Raw genomic sequence first — 18,989 nt, forward strand, 5'->3', positions numbered from 1 at the left:
GAGACATGGCAAAAGACAGTGAATAATTTAACATATGGGAAATACCTTATTAGCACTTTGCATGCTCACAGTTATGTCCCGATGGTCATCGTCACTGTCGGTCCTGAATGAACGCTGGATGGGTGTACTGCTGTAGGGAGACGTTTGAACAGCCACTTGGACAACATGGTCACTGCCACATTCTGGACAAATCTGACTTTTTCCTGTAAATACACACAAAAAGTATATAGTAAAGGGGACCTGTAAGGTTTTTCCTTATTTTATGTCATAAAAACACTATTACAATGATGCAATCTCATATTAAACGTTGCTAAAAAAATATTCAAATAATGAGGTCAGTATATCTGGATCATGAGAAACTGGGACTGTTGCAGATAGCGGCACATCTTTATAAGATTAATGGTGTGGGCCTCCAAAACAGGCCACACCTATTCTTACATTTCTTGGTGTACCCCTCCACAATAGGCTGTACTTCTTTTAAAGATTACTGGTGAGGCCCTCCACAACAGGCTGTACCTCTATATAAGCTTATTGGTGAGGCTCTCCAAAACAGGCTAAAGAAGCCCCGGCAACCTGCTGTTCAAACCTTCTGTTTGCGAGGGGCAGCAAATTTGAGAAAAAGAGTAGGCTTAATGGGAGGGTGGCCTTGAAGAGAAAGGTACTAAAAGGCCTTTCTTCATTCAGTAGATGAATGGAGTAGCTACACCAAGACGCGGTAAAAGATACGACTTTTCTAACCTGTGACTCATGCAGAGCTTCTCTTGTAATATCCAAGAGATAGAAATAGGTCCAGTTTAACAAAGTTACTGTAACAACTGTATGGAAATCAAGATGTATTGTTTTTTAATCAAGATATGTTGTTACATATTTTTCATGTCAAGATACAAAAAGACAAGGGTTGTATAATAAACCTGTTTGAACTTAGGTTTTGTACTCAAGAATAACAGGATGTTTAAAAGAAATCTGAAAACAACAGAGGAGAGTGACAGAAAACATGCATGGATATGTTTCAGGTCAAAGGAGATTATATTTTATCTACAAGGAGTGTATTCTGTAACCCACAGGCAAACAACTGTCTACGTCCAGACACGTGCAACGTGAAAAAATCTTTTGTTGCCCAAAATGTCAGCAGAACCACAGACTAAGCACACTAACAAAAGGTGTATGGTTCCAAAAAAAACTCTCCAAACATTTGTTGAACACAGTCTGTACAAGCCCGTGCAGGTCTTAATGTCAGGTTTGGTTGGATTGCGGGTAGGAGGCTGCTGGAATGATGACTATTATCTGCATCCTGCTGAAGTGGGAACTCTTGGCTATGGAATCCACGAGATAACGTGTTTGACGCTTCGAGAGAGGCTGTCTAAAACTAACATTTTGTCTTGTGAAATCATGGGAAACTGATAGTTGGCAAGTACTCTGAAATCAAATGAATTTGGTACTCGCAATGTGTGACCTTGTGTCATTTCTGCTTTGGTTTTTATGGTAGCACAAAACCTGCAGACCCACATATATTAATCATTAAAAAAATCTGCCTCTTACTATTATAGCATTATTCATTATCTTACTGCATTATTCACCATTTTTATCTTGATAAACAAGATAAAAATGGTGGACATTTTTGGCTTAGTTTCCTCCTGACTCACAGACCTTCTGTTTGCAGGGTATAGAAATGTATATGAAAGTTGGCTTAAAGCAGTGATTCTGAGACATTTTGGCCATCCCCTAGATCAGAGTCCAAAAAGTAAAGCTTCACACCCACCACCGGATTATTGAATTATTATCATTTATTTATGTTTAAACTGCTCATTTTAGTTTAAACTGCCCTTTATTATATCTTTTTATTGGCCATTATGACCAAAATGGCATCTTTTTGTTCACAGTGCTTTGTGCCTGTTTGCCTGTGAAAATAAGTAAACCTATAATTTACTCACCACCCATTTTCATTAATAATAAAGAACCAGCCCAGCTGAACTTTAATAACCTGAGGTTAGCAAGACAGCAGCAGCAAACTCTTCACCGTTTATTTTTATCATTCAATTTATTGTGTATTTTGACCCTGGTCTTCCACCGACGACGTGCTGTAGCTATGTATCCCACCACTATTGCTTGACCCACAGTTTGAAAAGCACTGGCTAAAAAAAGAAAGCTTAGGGCTCAAAGAGAACTAAGGGTTATTTTGTTAATCATGCAAAGCTACTCTAGGAGAGTCTAAGAAAAAACATATGGAGCTGGAAATGAGCACAAGATTATTTTACCTCTTTATAGACCTGTCTGTGCTTTTTTTGGAACGATTTATTTCTCTGTGCAAGACATTTAATCTCTCTTTGTATACAAAAGGTGCTTTATAAATAAAATCTCCTCATCTAGAAACATCTAGTACTTGGCTATTTAAGGATAGTTTAGTTCGTGAGAGTGACCATGATTCATCAGGGATGACTCAGTTTCATGGATGAATCAGAATGAGTGTTGTAGTGTGCATGTCTGTGCACATGTGTGTGTGGGCTCCTCTCACATGTGACGATGACAGATTCAGCTATAAACTAAAGCCAGATATCACCTTGGTTTGGCAGTTTTCTATTTTTTTTTGTTGTATTTTTTTAACAAAAGTGCATTTTGTTGCCTTAAGTGCATTTTTCCCCATTTCAAAACAGCTCCAAACATCTGGCTAGTGCAAACAGATCAAAAGGTTTTTCTTAAACTCTTTTTGCTGTTTGTACATTTTTTCCTCTGCACATTTTAACTTTATGGATGCCAATTTAAAGAGAAAACATGCAAAAATACTTAAAGAAAGAATAATATTGATTTTATCTGCCTGGAGTGTTATATACATATAACACTCACTTTACTGAGTGCCTCTTCCTGTGTCTGTTTATCAACTGTTGACGATGAACGCTGCAGGAACTCACTCTCACCTTTGCTGGCCCACTGTGCCTCTATCAGCTCCTCCCCGTCCTGTTCCTGCACACCTTCTGATAGCATCACAGCTCCTCTCCTCTTCGTTGTTCGTTCACCGGCTTCCTCTTCATCGTCCCCTCCCTGAAGAATGAATTCTGACCTGCAGCGAAGGCACTGCAGGCGAATGCAGCTGTGACAGAGCTCAGAAACCCGGCGTTGGTTTTCCTCCACCACATTAGACAGTATGTCAGTCAGAGCCTGGTCAGCAAAAAAAAAAAAAATGTTTGTTAACAAGCAGGAAAACCAAGACATTTCTGCTCACTAAACAGTTCTGCAGGAGTCAAAGGTGGTAATAATACATTTTTTACAGCAGTTCAGAGATATACAAGCATTCTCCACACATTCCAGACAATATTAACTTTTTCCTGTAACTACACAAAAAAATTATATAGAAAATTAAAGGGTACCTATAATGCTTTGTGTTATTTTATGTCACAGATATACTGTTACAATAGAGGATTCTCATATCAAACATGGGCAGGCAATTTTCCCACGAGGCCGCATGAGAAACTGGGACTGTCATGGAGAGCTACATCTTAAGTTTGTGCGGTGCTCCACAACAGGCTGCACCTTATTATTAGACAATATGTCAGTCAGAACCTGATCAGCAAAATAAAAAATAAGAAATAATTCTGGAGGAGAGAAAGGTGGTAATAATACATTTCTGCCTGCAGCCCATGAGATATACAAGCATTCTCTTTGCTTTTCTCTCTGACAGGCGACTGCAAGCTAAAAACTGAAGTATTTATATAAAATGTCTTAACACATAGGCGTCAAACTCTGGCCCGCAGCCTAATTACATTTGGCCCGCGAAGCCACACCAAATTACTATCAGAGCTGGCCTACTGGTATTATACAGCTAATATATATATTGTTTAGTATTAATCTTTGCTTGTTCCATATTCAGTTTTTCAGCAAAACGTTTTTGAGTCCATTAGAAAAGATTCATTCTTATATCTGGAGGAATAAATATATTTCAATAAATATTAACGTTAGCCCGCGACTTTGTTCCAGTTTTGAGTTTTGGCCCACTGTGTATTTGAGTTTGACACCCCTGTCTTAACAGGATAGGAGAACTCGAGAAAATATTAGAATGGGTTTCCATAAACTACTACGTTTGACAAATTTCTGAAACTAGCAGTCATTCTTAGTTCTTTCCTTAAGTAGAACCTCAAGGTGCTCGTTTGGTTTTACACGTAATTCAGTTATGTGTGTATTTAAACATACATTACATATTAACTGAACAGCTTTCTGCTTTTAACATTTCATCTGACACAGGTTTTAGATTGTACTGCTGTTGATTGTCGTCAGGTACACAAAGGTAACATGGACTGAGCAGAGGACAGCCTGTGAACATGCCCAGACAACTACAGCATGTCCAAGAAGTCAGTGGGTGGGTGTTCTTATTTACGTACACTGCTTCATTGTACGCACCTTGCACGTCATCCGCATTGATGTGTGGGAAAATTGACAGCACAAACAACCACTCCTGGCAACAGAAGTTTGTGTGCATGAATTTAAATGTGTGAGAGTTTTTCAGCTAACCTGCAGTGCTTGCTGAGGGTCATCATCTAACAGGACGTAGCGTCTCCTCCGTTTGTCCTTGCTGATGTAGTCAAAGTAAAGTTCTACAGCTGGAAACTGATTTTCTAAATCCTGAAAGATAGTCAAAGTCATTTATCAAGTTGATAAAAACATTATATTTTCCTTTATAGACGTAAAGATGTTAGAGATGAAGATGAAGAATCTCCTTTCATACCCCTCGGGTCCACGCAGCCTCAGTTGTTTCCACCTTAGCCAGGCTATCCAGCTCCAGACGGCATCTCTCCTGGCCACACTGCATGTCCATCTCAAGCACTAAGCCCTTTTTGATGCACAAGAACACCTCCCTTCTTCCCTTCCTCTGCCACTGACCTTCACCAAGCCCCTCCTCTTTGTCAGATAAGACACCAACAAGCAGAGGGTGACAAAGGTCCACTAAGAGAAAAGAAAAGTAGTAGTCAGAGAAAGCAGATCATAACTGGAGGAGATTTGTGCTGATTATCCTTCAGAATAACTGCATTTTGTTAAGTCGAGCACATATTGAGTTAGATACTGTTTAAAATGTTTCTCAATTTTCAACCTCCCTACCTCCTAAATCCTCTTCTTCTTCATGATTGGTCTCGCCACTCGCTGCTCTAGCAGACCTGTGGCTCTCTGGACTTGGCTGAGGTGAACTCACTACTCCCTGGCTCATCACCAGCCCATCTACCATGCTGTTATCCAAGGTGGACTCTGTCAGCTGAGGGGTCTGACCACCTTGCAAGGTGGACTCCATTTCCAGGTCTGCATCCACGTCAGAGGCCTCATTTCTGGGTTCAGAGGAAAGAATAGGTGGTGGGAGGACTTCCGGGACCTTGTGGGAAGACGGCGGCAATGGCTGCTGCTGTGGGATAGATGTAGTGGTAGTAGCGATGGTGGTGGTGAGGCCGTTGGAGAGGGTTTGAGAGCAGGAGGTTTGCTGGTTAACAGTGGTGGTGAGCGTTAAGGGTGAAGCTCCATCTAGATGGTGTTCATATCTTAGCCAGTCTTCTCCGAGTTGTTCCCTGAAGCTGGACATGCGTTCAATCTCCTGCTGGTGCTGAAGGACGATGCCTAGAAGAGGAAAAAGAACAGAAAAAAAACAACAACAAAAAAAACAAACATTCATGCTCGTATCCACCTCTATACTTTTAGTCTTGGACTTTGCATGACTTTTCTTAGTTGAGCATATGATAAGGTTATTTGATACTTTAGCAATATTTAACAAGAGCATACTCCATTACTACAGTACAAGGTAAATCATAATTTTTGCCTTTATGTTGAAACTTTAGACGGCAAACATGTTTTGACAACAAACCCTGTGTGGAGGACAAGGGTCTGGACTCATAATCAGTATCACTGGGTTCGGATATACTGGCCCTCCGCACTTTCACCTTACTCTGAAACAAAAATTGACAATTTTTCATTAAATATCAGAGAAAAGCACTAAAAAAAGCATATCAACACCCAAAAGAGCATCACTCCCACCCTATTTTTCCTTCTGCGAAGGTTTGAGACAACCGCTTCGCTGACGGACAGGCTGTCACTCAGCTCCCCCATCCCACTAGATGCTTCCTGGTAACTGCGTTCTGCAGGCATGGTGTAACCTGAAGGCAAAGTCTGCACCTGGACCATCAGCGGCCCTGGTTTTGGCAGAACCTGCAGAGAAGAGTACTCCAACTTTACTACCACAAATGATTTTAAGTATTAATTCCACATTTTCTTTTCCAAATACAGTGCAAATAAATGTAGATTATACCTTGCTACAAAGTAGGGCTGCTCGATTATGGCAAAAATGATAATCACGATTATTTTCACTGAAATTGAGATCTCGATTATTTGACGATATTTATTTAACAATAACAATGTATTGAATGATGGCTTTAAAGATTGTCAAAAATAATATAAAATAGTGTGCAAATACTGATAACAGTGCAAATATTTGCAATATAAAAAATAAATGAAAAATGTAAACATCTATGTTTAGTGAACTTTGCAGTGTTGCTCTGTGGTGCAGCTACGACACTGTAGCAAAGTTTACACACTATGTCTACTTGATCCACGTCTGACTCCGCGAACCCATAATGTTTCCACACCACTGAAGTTTTTTTTACCTCTCTTTTCAACCAATGGCAGTCACTCTCCTCTCCAAATAACTTCTGCTTAGAGTTGGGGGACCTCTTAATCAGCGGTCCCCAACCCCCGGGTCCCCAACCCCCGGGTCCCCAACCCCCGGGCCTCGGACCGGTAGCGGGCCGCGAGAGTTGAGGCTCAGGTGTGAAATGTATAGTTTTCAGGGTTTTTAATCGGCTTTCAACGTTATTTTGTTATCGTTTTTATTGTTTACTCTGTTTTCCTGGGTCTTTTCACGTGTGTTATGAATAAATTTTCTTTTTTTTGGTACCGGTACTAGTCTTATTTTGTTGTATTTATCCGCGACACCTTAAAGGCCGGTCCATGAAAATATTGTTGGGAATAAACCGGTCCGTGGCGCAAAAAAGGTTGGGGACCGCTGCTCTCAGTGTTGTGACGCGTGTTCGAAATGCAGAGAGGTGCGCTCGATTTGCCACACGGAGCAGCGCGAGAGTAAAGCACGAGGGAGGGGCTAATAATTGGCTCAGTCATTTTTAATGATCGTTGAAAGCCCAGATCGTAATCGTGATTACAATTCGATTAATTGGTATCAGCTCAGACGGCACTTTAAACAGACTGAACTCTCTCTTAATGCACCACCGCATAGACATTGCATGTTCTCCCCATCCTTAACGGACAAGGCATTTAACATATGGACAAAGCTTGGAATAACATCAATGACTGCTCTTTTCACGGACAATATCTTTTCCTCATTTGAACAGCTGGTGAACAAGTTCAAGATCCCTCAGTCACACTTTTTCAGGTATCTACAACTCAGGAATTTTGTTGCTTCTAATACTGACTGCTTTCCGTCCTGTCCATGTCCATCCCTTTTGGATGATATTTTTGATTTTAAACCAAATGCTAAGCGGGTTATAAGTGATGTTTATGAGCTGTTAAGTGATTTTAGGCTGTCCACATTGCAATCACTTAGGGAACGATGGGGAAGTGATCTTGGCCAACGGATTGCAGATGAGACTTGGCATAAGATAATCAATAGAATTTCTTCGTCATCTATTTGCCTTAAACATGTGGTGATTCAGTTCAAAGTTGTTCACCGTCTCCATTGGTCTAAAACTAGACTGAGCAAAATCAAGGATGGGTTTGACCCCACATGTAACCGGTGCAAACGAGAGCCTGCTTCCCTATTTCACATGTTCTGGGCATGTCCAAAACTGGGTAGCTTTTGGAAAAGCATATTTGAAACCATGTCCAACATATTTGATGTTCCAATTGCACCCTGCCCGTTTATAGCTATTTTTGGGGTGGCGCCTTGTGATGCTAGTCTTTCCAAATCACACTCTGATCTTCTGGCCTTCTGCACTCTTTTGGCCCGTAGAATGATATTATTGAAATGGAAAGAGCCACTTCCACCTGTATATGGGCAATGGGTTAAGGATGTCATGTACTATACTCAGCTGGAAAAGATCCGCTACACTGTAAAAGGTTCGGTTCAGAGGTTTTATGACACATGGCAACCTTTTCTTACTTACTTTGAAAGATTAAGTCTGGATACTATTGCTTAATGTGCGTGTGAGTGGGGTTTTTTTTGGTTTTTTTTTGTTGTTTTGTTTTTTTTGTTGTTGTTTTTTTTTCCCCTTGCTGTTGTTCATTTATTTTATTATTTACTTTGTATCTGTAATTTTATTTTATTTTATCTCTTCTTTCCTCTCTGGCTGGGTTTTAGTTACACAGTTCTGGATGGGGGGGGGGAGGGGGGGGGCAGGACTGTTTGTTAATATTGCCATAATTGTTGTTGGAAGCAATTCTTTGTTCAATAAAAAGACCTTGATCAAAAAAAAAAACAATTCGATTAATTGAGCAGCCCTAATACAAAGTAAATAAATGTAGCAAGTAGCAACAATTTACACCGCATGAATTTTTGAGTCACTCTGAAGAGAATCTGCTTTAGTATCAAGCTTTTAAACTGTGAGATGATGAAGTGATGTTAAGAGTGAGACTCACTGATATTTCAGATGAGGACAGTAGGGTGCCATCAAGTTTGAGCTATAAAGAAAGAAAAAAGGGAATGCCTGAAATTTTGGGTGAAAACAAGAAAGGCAAAGCTCAAACCTTTGTGTGAATAGCAAAGCTGCACTTTGTGACAAATTGGAGAACAGATGACCCAGAGGCTACTAGAACTTAAAAACAATACTTTCACATCACATTTCCATCCTTCTTTGGAAATGTAAGGTAAACTTTAAAAGTATATATATGCATAATACATTCAGTTACAATTCTTATCACTCACTCTGGTGTTGGCAGCTTTTGGCGAGAGGTGTCTGACTGTGGAGGTGCGGTGGGTCTTCTGGAAGTACAGTGGGTTTCCTTCCAGATTCAACTAAAAAAAGACAGTAGAGTTTGCATTCTTAGCTACTCACCTATGGAAAAAAAAACTCCCAGTTTGAGACAAGGAGGCAGAAAATCTTAGGCTAGATTACATGACTTTAAAGTTTTTTGTGTAAAACCTCACCATTAGATGTCAGTAGACTGCTGATTGAAGTTAACTGAATTCAACTCTTTTATTAGCATTAGCTAACTTCCTGGCTAATGTTAGCTAAGTGCTCAGATGCCACTGGTCAGCTGCGACGTTAATGCTGGACCACTATTGTTATGATGATGATGTAGGACCAACACAGGGATATCAAATCGTAAAGATTGTCAGTCCACACTTTACCTCAGCTGTCAATATATGTACATGCCTAGTTACTGTGGGTGAGGCTATAAATCTTTGTGAAAAGAGTCTGATACAAGTCGATGAGTCAATGAAGTTTACTTCTATTTGATTAGCGCGATACTGAGGTGAGTTGTTCAAGATATCCTGAACGTTTCTGTCAGTGTTTTTGCTGCTGTTAGCTTCGGTTAGCCTTTGTTAGCTGCTGTTAGTGAAACTTAGTGAATAAACTGCCATACAATGTGGGAATGTAATCAAACTGTGTCACAGGGCTAAAGCCTAACATTAGCTGGCATAACATTAGCTTATAACCAGCTGTCATTGTTCATCCAGCTTTCATCAGCTGTACAGAAATGGGGGGATTTTGCATCTAATCTGTTGCCAGGTTTTTTGTGTTAGGGCCCTGACTTCAGTTCTGCAGGGGCTTGAGGTGAGGAAGAAGAGGATGATATTCTATTAAGATACTGGTGGTGTTGCCTCCTTCCTTCCTGTTTTCAGTTTGTCAGTGGAGGGGACCCCTTCTTAGACGATAAAACACAAAGTATGAACCTTCATATCTAGAGTCTGAAGGTGCATATACAAATTCAAATTTGCCTGAACAGCATGGGAATGGCTACAAGTTCTCTCCTTCTTTGGGATGTATGTGGCCAGTCTCTAACCACGTAGATAAAATATGATTAGGCAGAACAGTGACGTCCACTGTATTCAAGATGTTTGTGGCACAAACCAGTGCCGGCGCCTGTGCATTTTTAATGGGTTAAATCTAAGTTTATAAGAACACATCAGTTTGTTGGAAGATGTAATTACACACTAATCTGTGTATATTGATGAGTACAACTTTATTTTTCTATAACATAAACTCAGAAAATGGCTATTGCACCTTTAAACCATTGTTTAGTTATGCCGCTATAAGCTCAGGCAGCTGGGGGACCTCAAAGTCAAAATCATTAGTATTTTCTAGAGATGTGAGGTAAAATGCTTCCTCTGTATCGCAATGTTACAGACTCTTTCAAAAAACAAAAACAAAAAACAAATACTGGATCCTGGTGAATTCCAACAGTTTAGCCCAGCCCCACTTTTGTAACGTTTTCATGCAAATCCATCCAAAATGGTTGAAGAAACCTGCTAACAAGCAGATTTAAAAACAATGAGCCCTAATCGCTTGACCTCACTGGGAGCAGTAACAAAGTGTCATGTAAATTTGATCATCTAAGGATAAATGTGTGCATGTGTGCATCTTTACTGTGTTGAGGCAGTGCAGCAGGGAGAGAGGAGCCAGCTGGGAATGCTCCAGCAGGATGTTGTAGGCCAGGTCTAAATGCTGGAGAGAAGACAACTGTTCCACGCCTGTTTTGATGAGAGATGCCAATGATGCAAGTGAATTCAAACTCATGCACAAGTTCAAGAGCACTGGTTTTAAAGGAAAAAAATGACCAAACATTAAGTTGTGTAATTAAATTCTCATGTTCTTTTCCCTTATTAAAAATGTCTCTGTGTGATGAAGAAAACTATCTTACAAAACAGTGGCAATAAAGTTTGTATATCTTCACGCTGCTTCCTCATCTACCAGCTTCATCACTATTTGGTCTCTTTGCTGAGAAGGTAAATTGGGCTTTAAGAAGAGTACGGGAAGCCTGCGACTGATAACAGTTGTTCCTACCGTTGATGGTTTCCAGTTCGTTGTTCCTGAGGATGAGTGTGACCAGCTTGGCCCTAGCACTCATACCGAGTGTTGGCGCCCTCTGCAGGCAGTTGTAGCCCAGGTTCAAGTGTTCCAGCTCAGTCAGAGCCTGGGCGAAAGCAAAAATAAAGTAAAACAAGATTACTGTAAATTGCAGAATAAACAAATAAAGCTTAGATTCTATGTAACCAAATGCTGATAGCAATCCAACCTTTAGGAATTCAGCACACTCCTGAATCTTGTTATGGCTTAGATCCAAAGATTTCAGGACATTCAGTAAACTCTGTAAGATTTGAAGAAGTTGAGGTTGGAAAGAAACCTTATGCTTATGAATCAGTAATGACACATCTGTGTATTTGCTTGTCTCACCAGTGACTGGTCAAGGCAAACTATGGAGTTGTAGCTGAAGTTCAGGGTGTGAAGTTCAAGCCACGGTAGTGCTGAGCTCAGATCACCTCCACACAGAGAGAGCAGCTCCTAAAAATGCACATCATATAAATCACTGAGCTTTTTGGTCCTCTCATGAAACCTGCTCATGCTACCGGCTGGGAGTACCTCCAAGGAACTGAGGCTTTTTGAGCAGGTAAAAACCTCCAGCTGGGAGTAAATTCCTCTGAGGCCCTCGAGACAGTGAGGGGGGATTCTCTTCAGCTGGTGAGGAAGAACAAGCAGGGACGAGTTATAATGTAAAAGACCTGTGACCTTAAACAACAAGAAGTGAAAGTAGGAAGTATTCACACATTACCTCCAAACACTTCAGAGACTTGAAAGGGAAAATTTTTAACACAGACTTGAGCCTCACACCCAGCGGGTTGATGAGCTGCAAACACACAGCGAGTCAGAAATTAGTTGGCAGGGCCAACTTTTTGGGACTCAATGTGAAAGAACCAAGTTCTGGGTTAAAACCAACCTTGAGGGAAACGGTCTTCTGCAGGATGTCAAACAGGAACTGCAGCTGCAGCAGCGAAGCGGTGTCAGCTGGGTGGGAGGGCAGTGCGAGGAACCCGTGTTGCTGGCTCCGGGATAGCAAGTACTGCTCAAACAGCCTTGTGAGCTGCTGCAAGGTGGCAGCAGGCAGGGTCAGCGTGCTGCTGCCGTCCAGCACCATGTCACCTGAAGGGTGAAAGCGAGCTTTCATGCTTAAAGTAATCAGCCAGATTTGACTCACAAGTGACAAGTTAGTAGGGGTGGGGGAAAAAATCGATACTGTGTAGTATCGTGATATTTTGTTTGCTAATAATGTATCGATACAGGGACAGCAGAAATCGATATTTTGTTACAAAAAAGGTTTTTGTGGACTGGAACTCTGACTTCAGAGCATGTTGATCCTTTTTCTGAGCAAGAATCCTGACATTCCTTCACTGTCCAAATGTGTTTAACTTTTTTTTTGGCAGGAATAAACATGACAGTTTACTTATTTTAATTTAAGACATGTTTTATTTTAATTAAGTTTAAAACTTTTTTTTATTTAATGTAAAATTATATTTTGTTTTAATTTATTGTCAAATTCTTCAGTTGCTGAATGGGCTGCATAGTTTTTATAAATAGCTATAATTGTACCAGATGGTTGCATTCAGTTCAGTTGGACTAGACTGTAATACAAACCGTTCAGTTTTTCAACAATAAAACTGACTGAAATGAGAGAAAGACTGAGTGTGAGACTTTGATATTAGATAAAATGAATATTGATAAAGTTTACCTTTATGTACAGAATCTGAATATCGCAAAATATTTTTAAAAATTGCAATAATATCATATCGTGCGTTAAGTATCGTGATAATATCGTATCGTGGGATGTATGGTGATTCCCACCTCTGCAAGTTAGTCAGCTACAGAATGAATGAGTAGCTCCAATGCAGTGCTACAGATTTGGAAGCATCCACCTGAATATTATTGTTGTTGGATGTCAGTAGAGCTCAGTAATTTAGGTAGCTATGCCTCTTTTTCACCAACTTCTACTCAGCGCGACTCAGTTTTTAAGGTTTTCCATTAGGTGGTAGTAGCTGGTACCACATACTTTTTAGTATCACTTTGGCCCCGGTTCTAAGCGAGCCAATCTGAGCCAAAAATGTGACGTCAATGGACGGCATGCCGCTAATCGGCCAGGCAGCGACTACACTGAAAGAGACACGAGTGCGACTCCTTCCCAAGACTCAAACCTGCCATTTTTTAAACCTGGTAACAAGGGAAGTGTTTACACACGCCTCCCACCAAAACCTTCACTTGATGTGTTGTGTTTGTGGCGCATACTACTGAGGTCTTGAGATGTTTGGGCAGCCTTGCTGTAACGACCCCACCCACATTGAGATGGTACTTGTAACTGAAAAATGCAGAAACTGTGCAGAGTAGGTGCCAGTGGAAAAAAGGCTTTAGTGATCACAAACTTGGCAAATGGCTGAGTGTGTTAGACACACAAAAAATCATAATCAAACTACCGTATTATACTGTTGTTAGTGGTCTGATGTCGGCTAAATAATTTGCATTTCTGAAAATGAATCATTATCAGTGAACTATTAACACCACTCTCATTCATGTATTTAGTTCATATTGGAGAGTTCTGTGGACAGGAGGAACCTCAGAATAGCATCCCTGCTGTTTGGTGATGATGTGGTTCTGTTGGCTTCATCAGTGCATGACCATCAGCATGCACTGGAGCGGTTTGCAGCCGAGCATGAAAGCCAGCGACTCTGAGTCTGACGAAGCGGTTCACTGCTGGGAAAACAGTGCAATGCTCTATTTGGGTTGGGAAAGAGAGGCAGCCTCAAGGCGAGTGAGTTCAAATATCATGGGATCTCATTCACGAGTGTTGGGAAGCTCGACGGACGGTTTAGCGCGGCGTCAGCAGAAACCCGGCTGTTGAACCAGGCCGTTGTGGTGAAGACAGTTTCGATTTACTGATCCATCTACGTCCACAACCTTCACCTGTGGTCATGACTTCTGGGTAACAACCAAAAGAGTAAGGCAGTGAATACACCCTTTACCTGGACTGTGCCTTAGAGGTGAGGTAATTACTTAAGGCCCGGGCACAGAATCGTTACAACAGAGGCTCCACTGGACAGTTTCGAAAAATGTGAAGGAGGGCATAAATTTTGGACTTTTTATCAATTTTTTTAATAAGTTTATAAGTTTTTGTTCTAGTGATAAAAACCTCCCACATGGACATTCAGAAATTAAGTAATAGATAAACATTTAAATGACAGAAAAGGTTGTTTAAATTTAGCACTATCTGCTCCAGGAACTTCTTTTTACAGCGGGCCCATAGTAAAAATTACCTTGATGCCATTTTTACTGAAAATCACAGAAAATGAAAAGCACAGAAAATGATTTCCTATTTTCTATAAATTAACGAAAACTTAGTTTTATAATTACAGGACAGTCTCAGCGATGAGCAACTAAATCTTGTTCTGAAACTTTACACATGTATTTCTTACAATTTAAGCACACAATGCTTATTGACAGATTTCTTTCATTTAAAACAACAGCATTTCTTTATCGTGCATGGTTAAATCTGGGAACGCCTCTGGATCCCCCAGGAGGGACTCGAAAGTATGGCTGCTGTGAATGTGACCCAGCATCAGATAAGTGGAAGACAATAGATGGATGGTTGATTTCTCTCAATAATATAACACCCCCTTTCAAATAACTCCTCAGACAAATTAAAAGGAAAACATTATCTGTAAACAGACTGTAAAACCCCTACATTATTAATGAATAGGGGATTAGGCTGGCTCAGTTATTATCTCATACATCGTCTGTTGAAATAGCTTAAAGCGCAATCAGCTTTTGGGGTGGGGGGAAGAGTTGAAGGCTCTTAGATTATTATGTTTCCTCACAGAGCGAACCTGGATGGTCCTGAACCTGTCAACATGAGTTAGCCGCCTCATGATCCTGTGTCATGCTGCTGTTTTTGGACGGATCTTGTACGGAAAGGGAACAGTGTCACACTGGCACATACCGTTATTTCGGAGAAGCGTGGCCAAGCTATGTACGAGAGGAGAGTGGCCCGTCTGAAGTGCAGCCATCCTGTAAGAATTCAAGAAATAGTCCTGAGTACACAACTCACGGAAATTAAAAACAGAAAAGCTTGTCTTGCACGCGTTCAGTACGTTTCGTGCTGTTGTTTCAGCGGATTTGATAAAAACAAAAGACGACTACAGACAACTATACCACAGCCTCGGGCTAATAAGCACTTTTTCCGTGTTAATGTAGTTAGCGTTCAAAGCTTTAGAGACACGCTAACTGACATAGGCATCCAAAACTCTGCTATTGCTAGCAGTTAGCTCGGCTAAAGTATCCCGATAAGTAAGCAAAACGACATACCTGTGCAATGACAGCCGACAGCCGGATTGCTAACATCAAGGTGTTAGTTATAGTAGAGCATATTAATTTTGGCGCACAAAGAAACGCCACGTTATGGTGCTCATTTGTTATTGTGGCAATCAAGCGCAGAGTGATGTTGACATTTTTTACCTCCGTCACATGACGGAACTGAAAGCGTGTACGGTAGCCTCGTTATACCAAAAGGTATGACTCTTACGCGCCCATTAATAATAAAGTTTCTTCTTTTTTAAAATCCTTCTTCTTCTTCTTCTTCTTCTTCTTCTTCTTAATATTATTATTATTCATAATAATAGTAAAAATCCTCACAGTTTGAATAAAGGCACACATTAAAGATAAATATAAATGTCACTGCATATAGTCAAAAGGTCAAACGTTCAGTTCAAGGTTATTATACTAAAATTAAACAAACATAAACTAAAACTAGATGTGCAAAAATTGTTGTTAACTGAAATAAGAATAAAAAGTGGCCCTTAAAAATAATAAAAATTAACTGAGATGATTTTTGTAAAATGTGGAAATTTACTAAAACGTTAAAAATCTATTTAGAGAAAATAAATATCATTAGTTTTCCTCTTTGTCAGTTTGGTAAAGTTTGTTATTACAGCTTGCCTGATGAGGCTTTGATGACCTGATACTTATGTCTGCAAGACTTAAAGTACTGGCTTCAAAAAGTGGTGCTTTTTTATTTTAATACCTATGCAGATTTTCCTGAATCTTGACTTCAGCATATGTCCTCTATATAGTATTACAATTTTTAAACAAAAAATTTTAAACAATAAAAACTAAACTAAAATGAGCAAACCCGATCAGGAAACTGACTGAATCTGAATTTTAAAAACAAGAAAACAGAAACAAAAATAAAACTGATTTAAGAAAATACAAAAGTATAATAGCTCTGTTATGATCTTACAATAATTCAAAAATACATATTTTTATACATATATAAGATGTAAACTATGGCCAAAATTTAGAAAGAACGATTAAGACAGAGCAAGCCTATAAAAGCAGTTCTTTTCGTTCTACTTAAAAGGCACAAAAATAGAAACAGACGTGTAGAAATGCATAAGAACTTTTTTTAAAAAGAGATTTTCTACTTTTTCATCAATAAAAAGTTCTGTCATGTGCTAAAACATTTCTCGACATGATGTATAGTTGAAATTTAAACGTCTGTGGCCACTGGGTGGAGCACTTGCAGCAAAGAGGCTAGATTCCATATAATGGTCTGTATTAAATAGAAATAAATACAAAACTGCAAACAGCGAGGATATATACAACTTTCAGATGTCAAAACCATAGAAAATGAGCATCTGTGCATAAGTAGCAGTATATACTATATGTGTTTTAACTTTGTGCTTGAAAACCAAAAGCAAATAAAATAAATATATATATATACATAAAGTTAAGATGAAGTCAGGCAGAAGTGTTGCAAATCTTACATGGACCCTTCAAAGGTCATGCACTAAAGACTTTTTCTGGCTTCTTCCCTTTAAAAGCCCATATAATAGGACACAGACCCTGTGGTAGCTGTGGTTTTACAGCTGCTGGCGGGTGTTGATCCAATCAGATTCCAGCCATGGCAACCAATAAAAAACAGAGTTCGATGGGTGTCCAAGAGGCATCATTGGAGCTTGCACCACATCTACTCATATCAAAACAGACCAGATTAAATTGAATTGAATTTGTGGTGAACCAACATGAGCTTGATTTTAGCAGGTAGGTCAACTATAATAGAAAGCAGAATATAAATCTGAATATAATCAAGAATACTGTGAAGGTTTACAAGACAATCACGTCCATGTACAGTGATTACATAGCATGTAACCAGGTGACAAGCTTTAACCTCTGTACACTTAACTGATCTAAACCAGGAAAGCAGTTTTCAGCAGCCCTTTTGTTTTATTGGGTAACACTTTTGGCTTCATAACAGATACTTTACAATGATTTGCATGAGCAAATAAAGCAGGAACTTTCCTAATTTGCACATGCATCACTTGTTGCTAGGCAGCAAACAAACATACTCTCTCGCACACACACACAAACACACAAGCATTTTTCCATTTGGGACTTGTGAAGCGAACATTTCCATGTAAGGATTTATGCTCTGTAATTTGGTAAACATTTCCATTCAGTAAGATGCTGTGCGTTTTACCCGCTTAAGAGACCTGAGTGCATATTCAGTTAACCCCTTAGTCCCAAAGTTTTATTTATTTAACTTTACATTTTTCTTTTCACCTAAAAAAAAAATAGAATCCAAAGTGAGATTTGCACAAATGCTAATAATTTTACTTTGGCCAAATAAAAAAAAAACCTGCACCGCAGACAATAAATGAAAGCCTCATGGCCGTGATTCAGTGACACTGATGTTATCAAACATGTTTTCAAACCTCCAGGTGGTAACCCTTCTAAATTTCATACAGCAGAAATGAAGTACAATACATTCCACATGCAGTTTAGTCATAGTGCTACTAGAGGTCAGCATCAGCAAACCTTTGAACCTTTACATAATGTATGAAGTGGATCACCTTCATCTGGGAGGAAGAGGTTACCCATGCATGCATGTCTACTAGTTTTGACAGTTAATTACAATATGAAGTCATAATCCAGCTGCGTATCTGCTGTTCGTGTGACCTTGGTAACTCCCACTAACCCCACTAACAGGATGATATATTATTTTCCTAACTCCCTGCTCATAGCTTTTACTTATCCAATCAGTAATCCAAGTAAAGGGAAACTGTATTTAAGTCAGTAATCAAAGCCAGACTTTAAACAGTGCACTCATTCATTGTCAAAGTGTAAAAAATGGACTTGTTTTCACTGATAAGATGCCAGGAGAGTCCAATAACCTTAGTAAACTCGGTTTTATTCTTATTTGTTTTAAATGACAATGCATTTTGAAATTAGAGATGACTGTGAAGTAACAGGCTTGCAGTGAGGCCTAGCAGTGTAAAATTAACTAAATACATCATATTAATCGGTAAGATAGTGATTCATCTCTCCACTGGCTAGATAGGAGTTTGAATAATTCATCAACAATGAGAGATTCTTTTCAAGATAGATGGAACTCTATTGGCTTATTCAAATTAGGAATTTTTAGTTTTAATTAGGTATTTATGTGCTTTAAGTGCTATTGAAGCATATACATTTCCTATCTAATATATCGGCAATGACCTCACCGATAGATTCACGAGCCTTGTCATCAGCAACACCTCTCATGTTGATCTGATCTCAATGTGATCTGAACTACTTCCAGATTACTGTTTTCTCAAACAAAAATTCTGCTAACAGTTTGAACTGTTCAGCTATGTTTACTGGCTTACTCTTTCAGTAATTCATGTACTATTTTTATCTGCAACTCTGTTCAGTTTATTCATGATTTGACTAAATCTAGTCATTAATTAATATTTTTTTCTTTTTGGCTTATGTGAGAGTTTAGTTAGACTTTTCTAACGTTTTGGCCATAATTCTAGCCAGCTGTTTATCAGGGCTAATCATTTAATTTCTTTATATTGTTTGCAAATTCTATTAGAAACATTTTTTAAACACATTTGCCTATTGCGTACTTACCTATTACTTACTTAGCTACTGCTGGCATATTATTTACCTACGTATTACTTACCTAGTACTTTAATATCTAGTATTTACTTA

General features: G+C 39.3%; 1 protein-coding gene across 3 annotated transcripts in view; it reads right to left on the reverse strand.

Moving 5' to 3' along the window:
* stk11ip (serine/threonine kinase 11 interacting protein) overlaps positions 1–15,501 on the reverse strand; it is a 39,336-nt gene extending 23,835 nt beyond the window's left edge. For 2 of the 3 annotated variants that reach the window (XR_013905622.1, XM_026157574.2), the window contains exons 1-18: positions 15,324–15,499; positions 14,959–15,026; positions 11,914–12,116; positions 11,749–11,823; positions 11,559–11,654; positions 11,373–11,480; positions 11,215–11,286; positions 10,983–11,112; positions 10,566–10,669; positions 8,900–8,989; positions 8,614–8,655; positions 6,004–6,174; positions 5,834–5,915; positions 5,086–5,589; positions 4,715–4,932; positions 4,501–4,611; positions 2,913–3,153; positions 46–203 (exon numbers count right to left, since the gene is read on the reverse strand). Coding sequence is in view for 2 of the 3 variants with exons in the window: in XM_026157574.2 (XP_026013359.2) it covers positions 46–203; positions 2,913–3,153; positions 4,501–4,611; positions 4,715–4,932; positions 5,086–5,589; positions 5,834–5,915; positions 6,004–6,174; positions 8,614–8,655; positions 8,900–8,989; positions 10,566–10,669; positions 10,983–11,112; positions 11,215–11,286; positions 11,373–11,480; positions 11,559–11,654; positions 11,749–11,823; positions 11,914–12,116; positions 14,959–15,025 (2,472 nt within the window). In the remaining variant the exon portion in view is untranslated. Of the gene's footprint in view, positions 1–45; positions 204–2,912; positions 3,154–4,500; positions 4,612–4,714; positions 4,933–5,085; positions 5,590–5,833; positions 5,916–6,003; positions 6,175–8,613; positions 8,656–8,899; positions 8,990–10,565; positions 10,670–10,982; positions 11,113–11,214; positions 11,287–11,372; positions 11,481–11,558; positions 11,655–11,748; positions 11,824–11,913; positions 12,117–14,958; positions 15,027–15,323 lie in introns of all 3 variants that reach the window. The other variant, XM_026157573.2, reaches the window with a different exon arrangement.
* Between the last annotated feature and the right edge of the window lie 3,488 nt (positions 15,502–18,989).

The sequence above is a fragment of the Astatotilapia calliptera genome, chromosome 23 (genome assembly GCF_964374335.1).
Source record: "Astatotilapia calliptera chromosome 23, fAstCal68.1, whole genome shotgun sequence".
NCBI lineage: Eukaryota > Metazoa > Chordata > Actinopteri > Cichliformes > Cichlidae > Astatotilapia > Astatotilapia calliptera.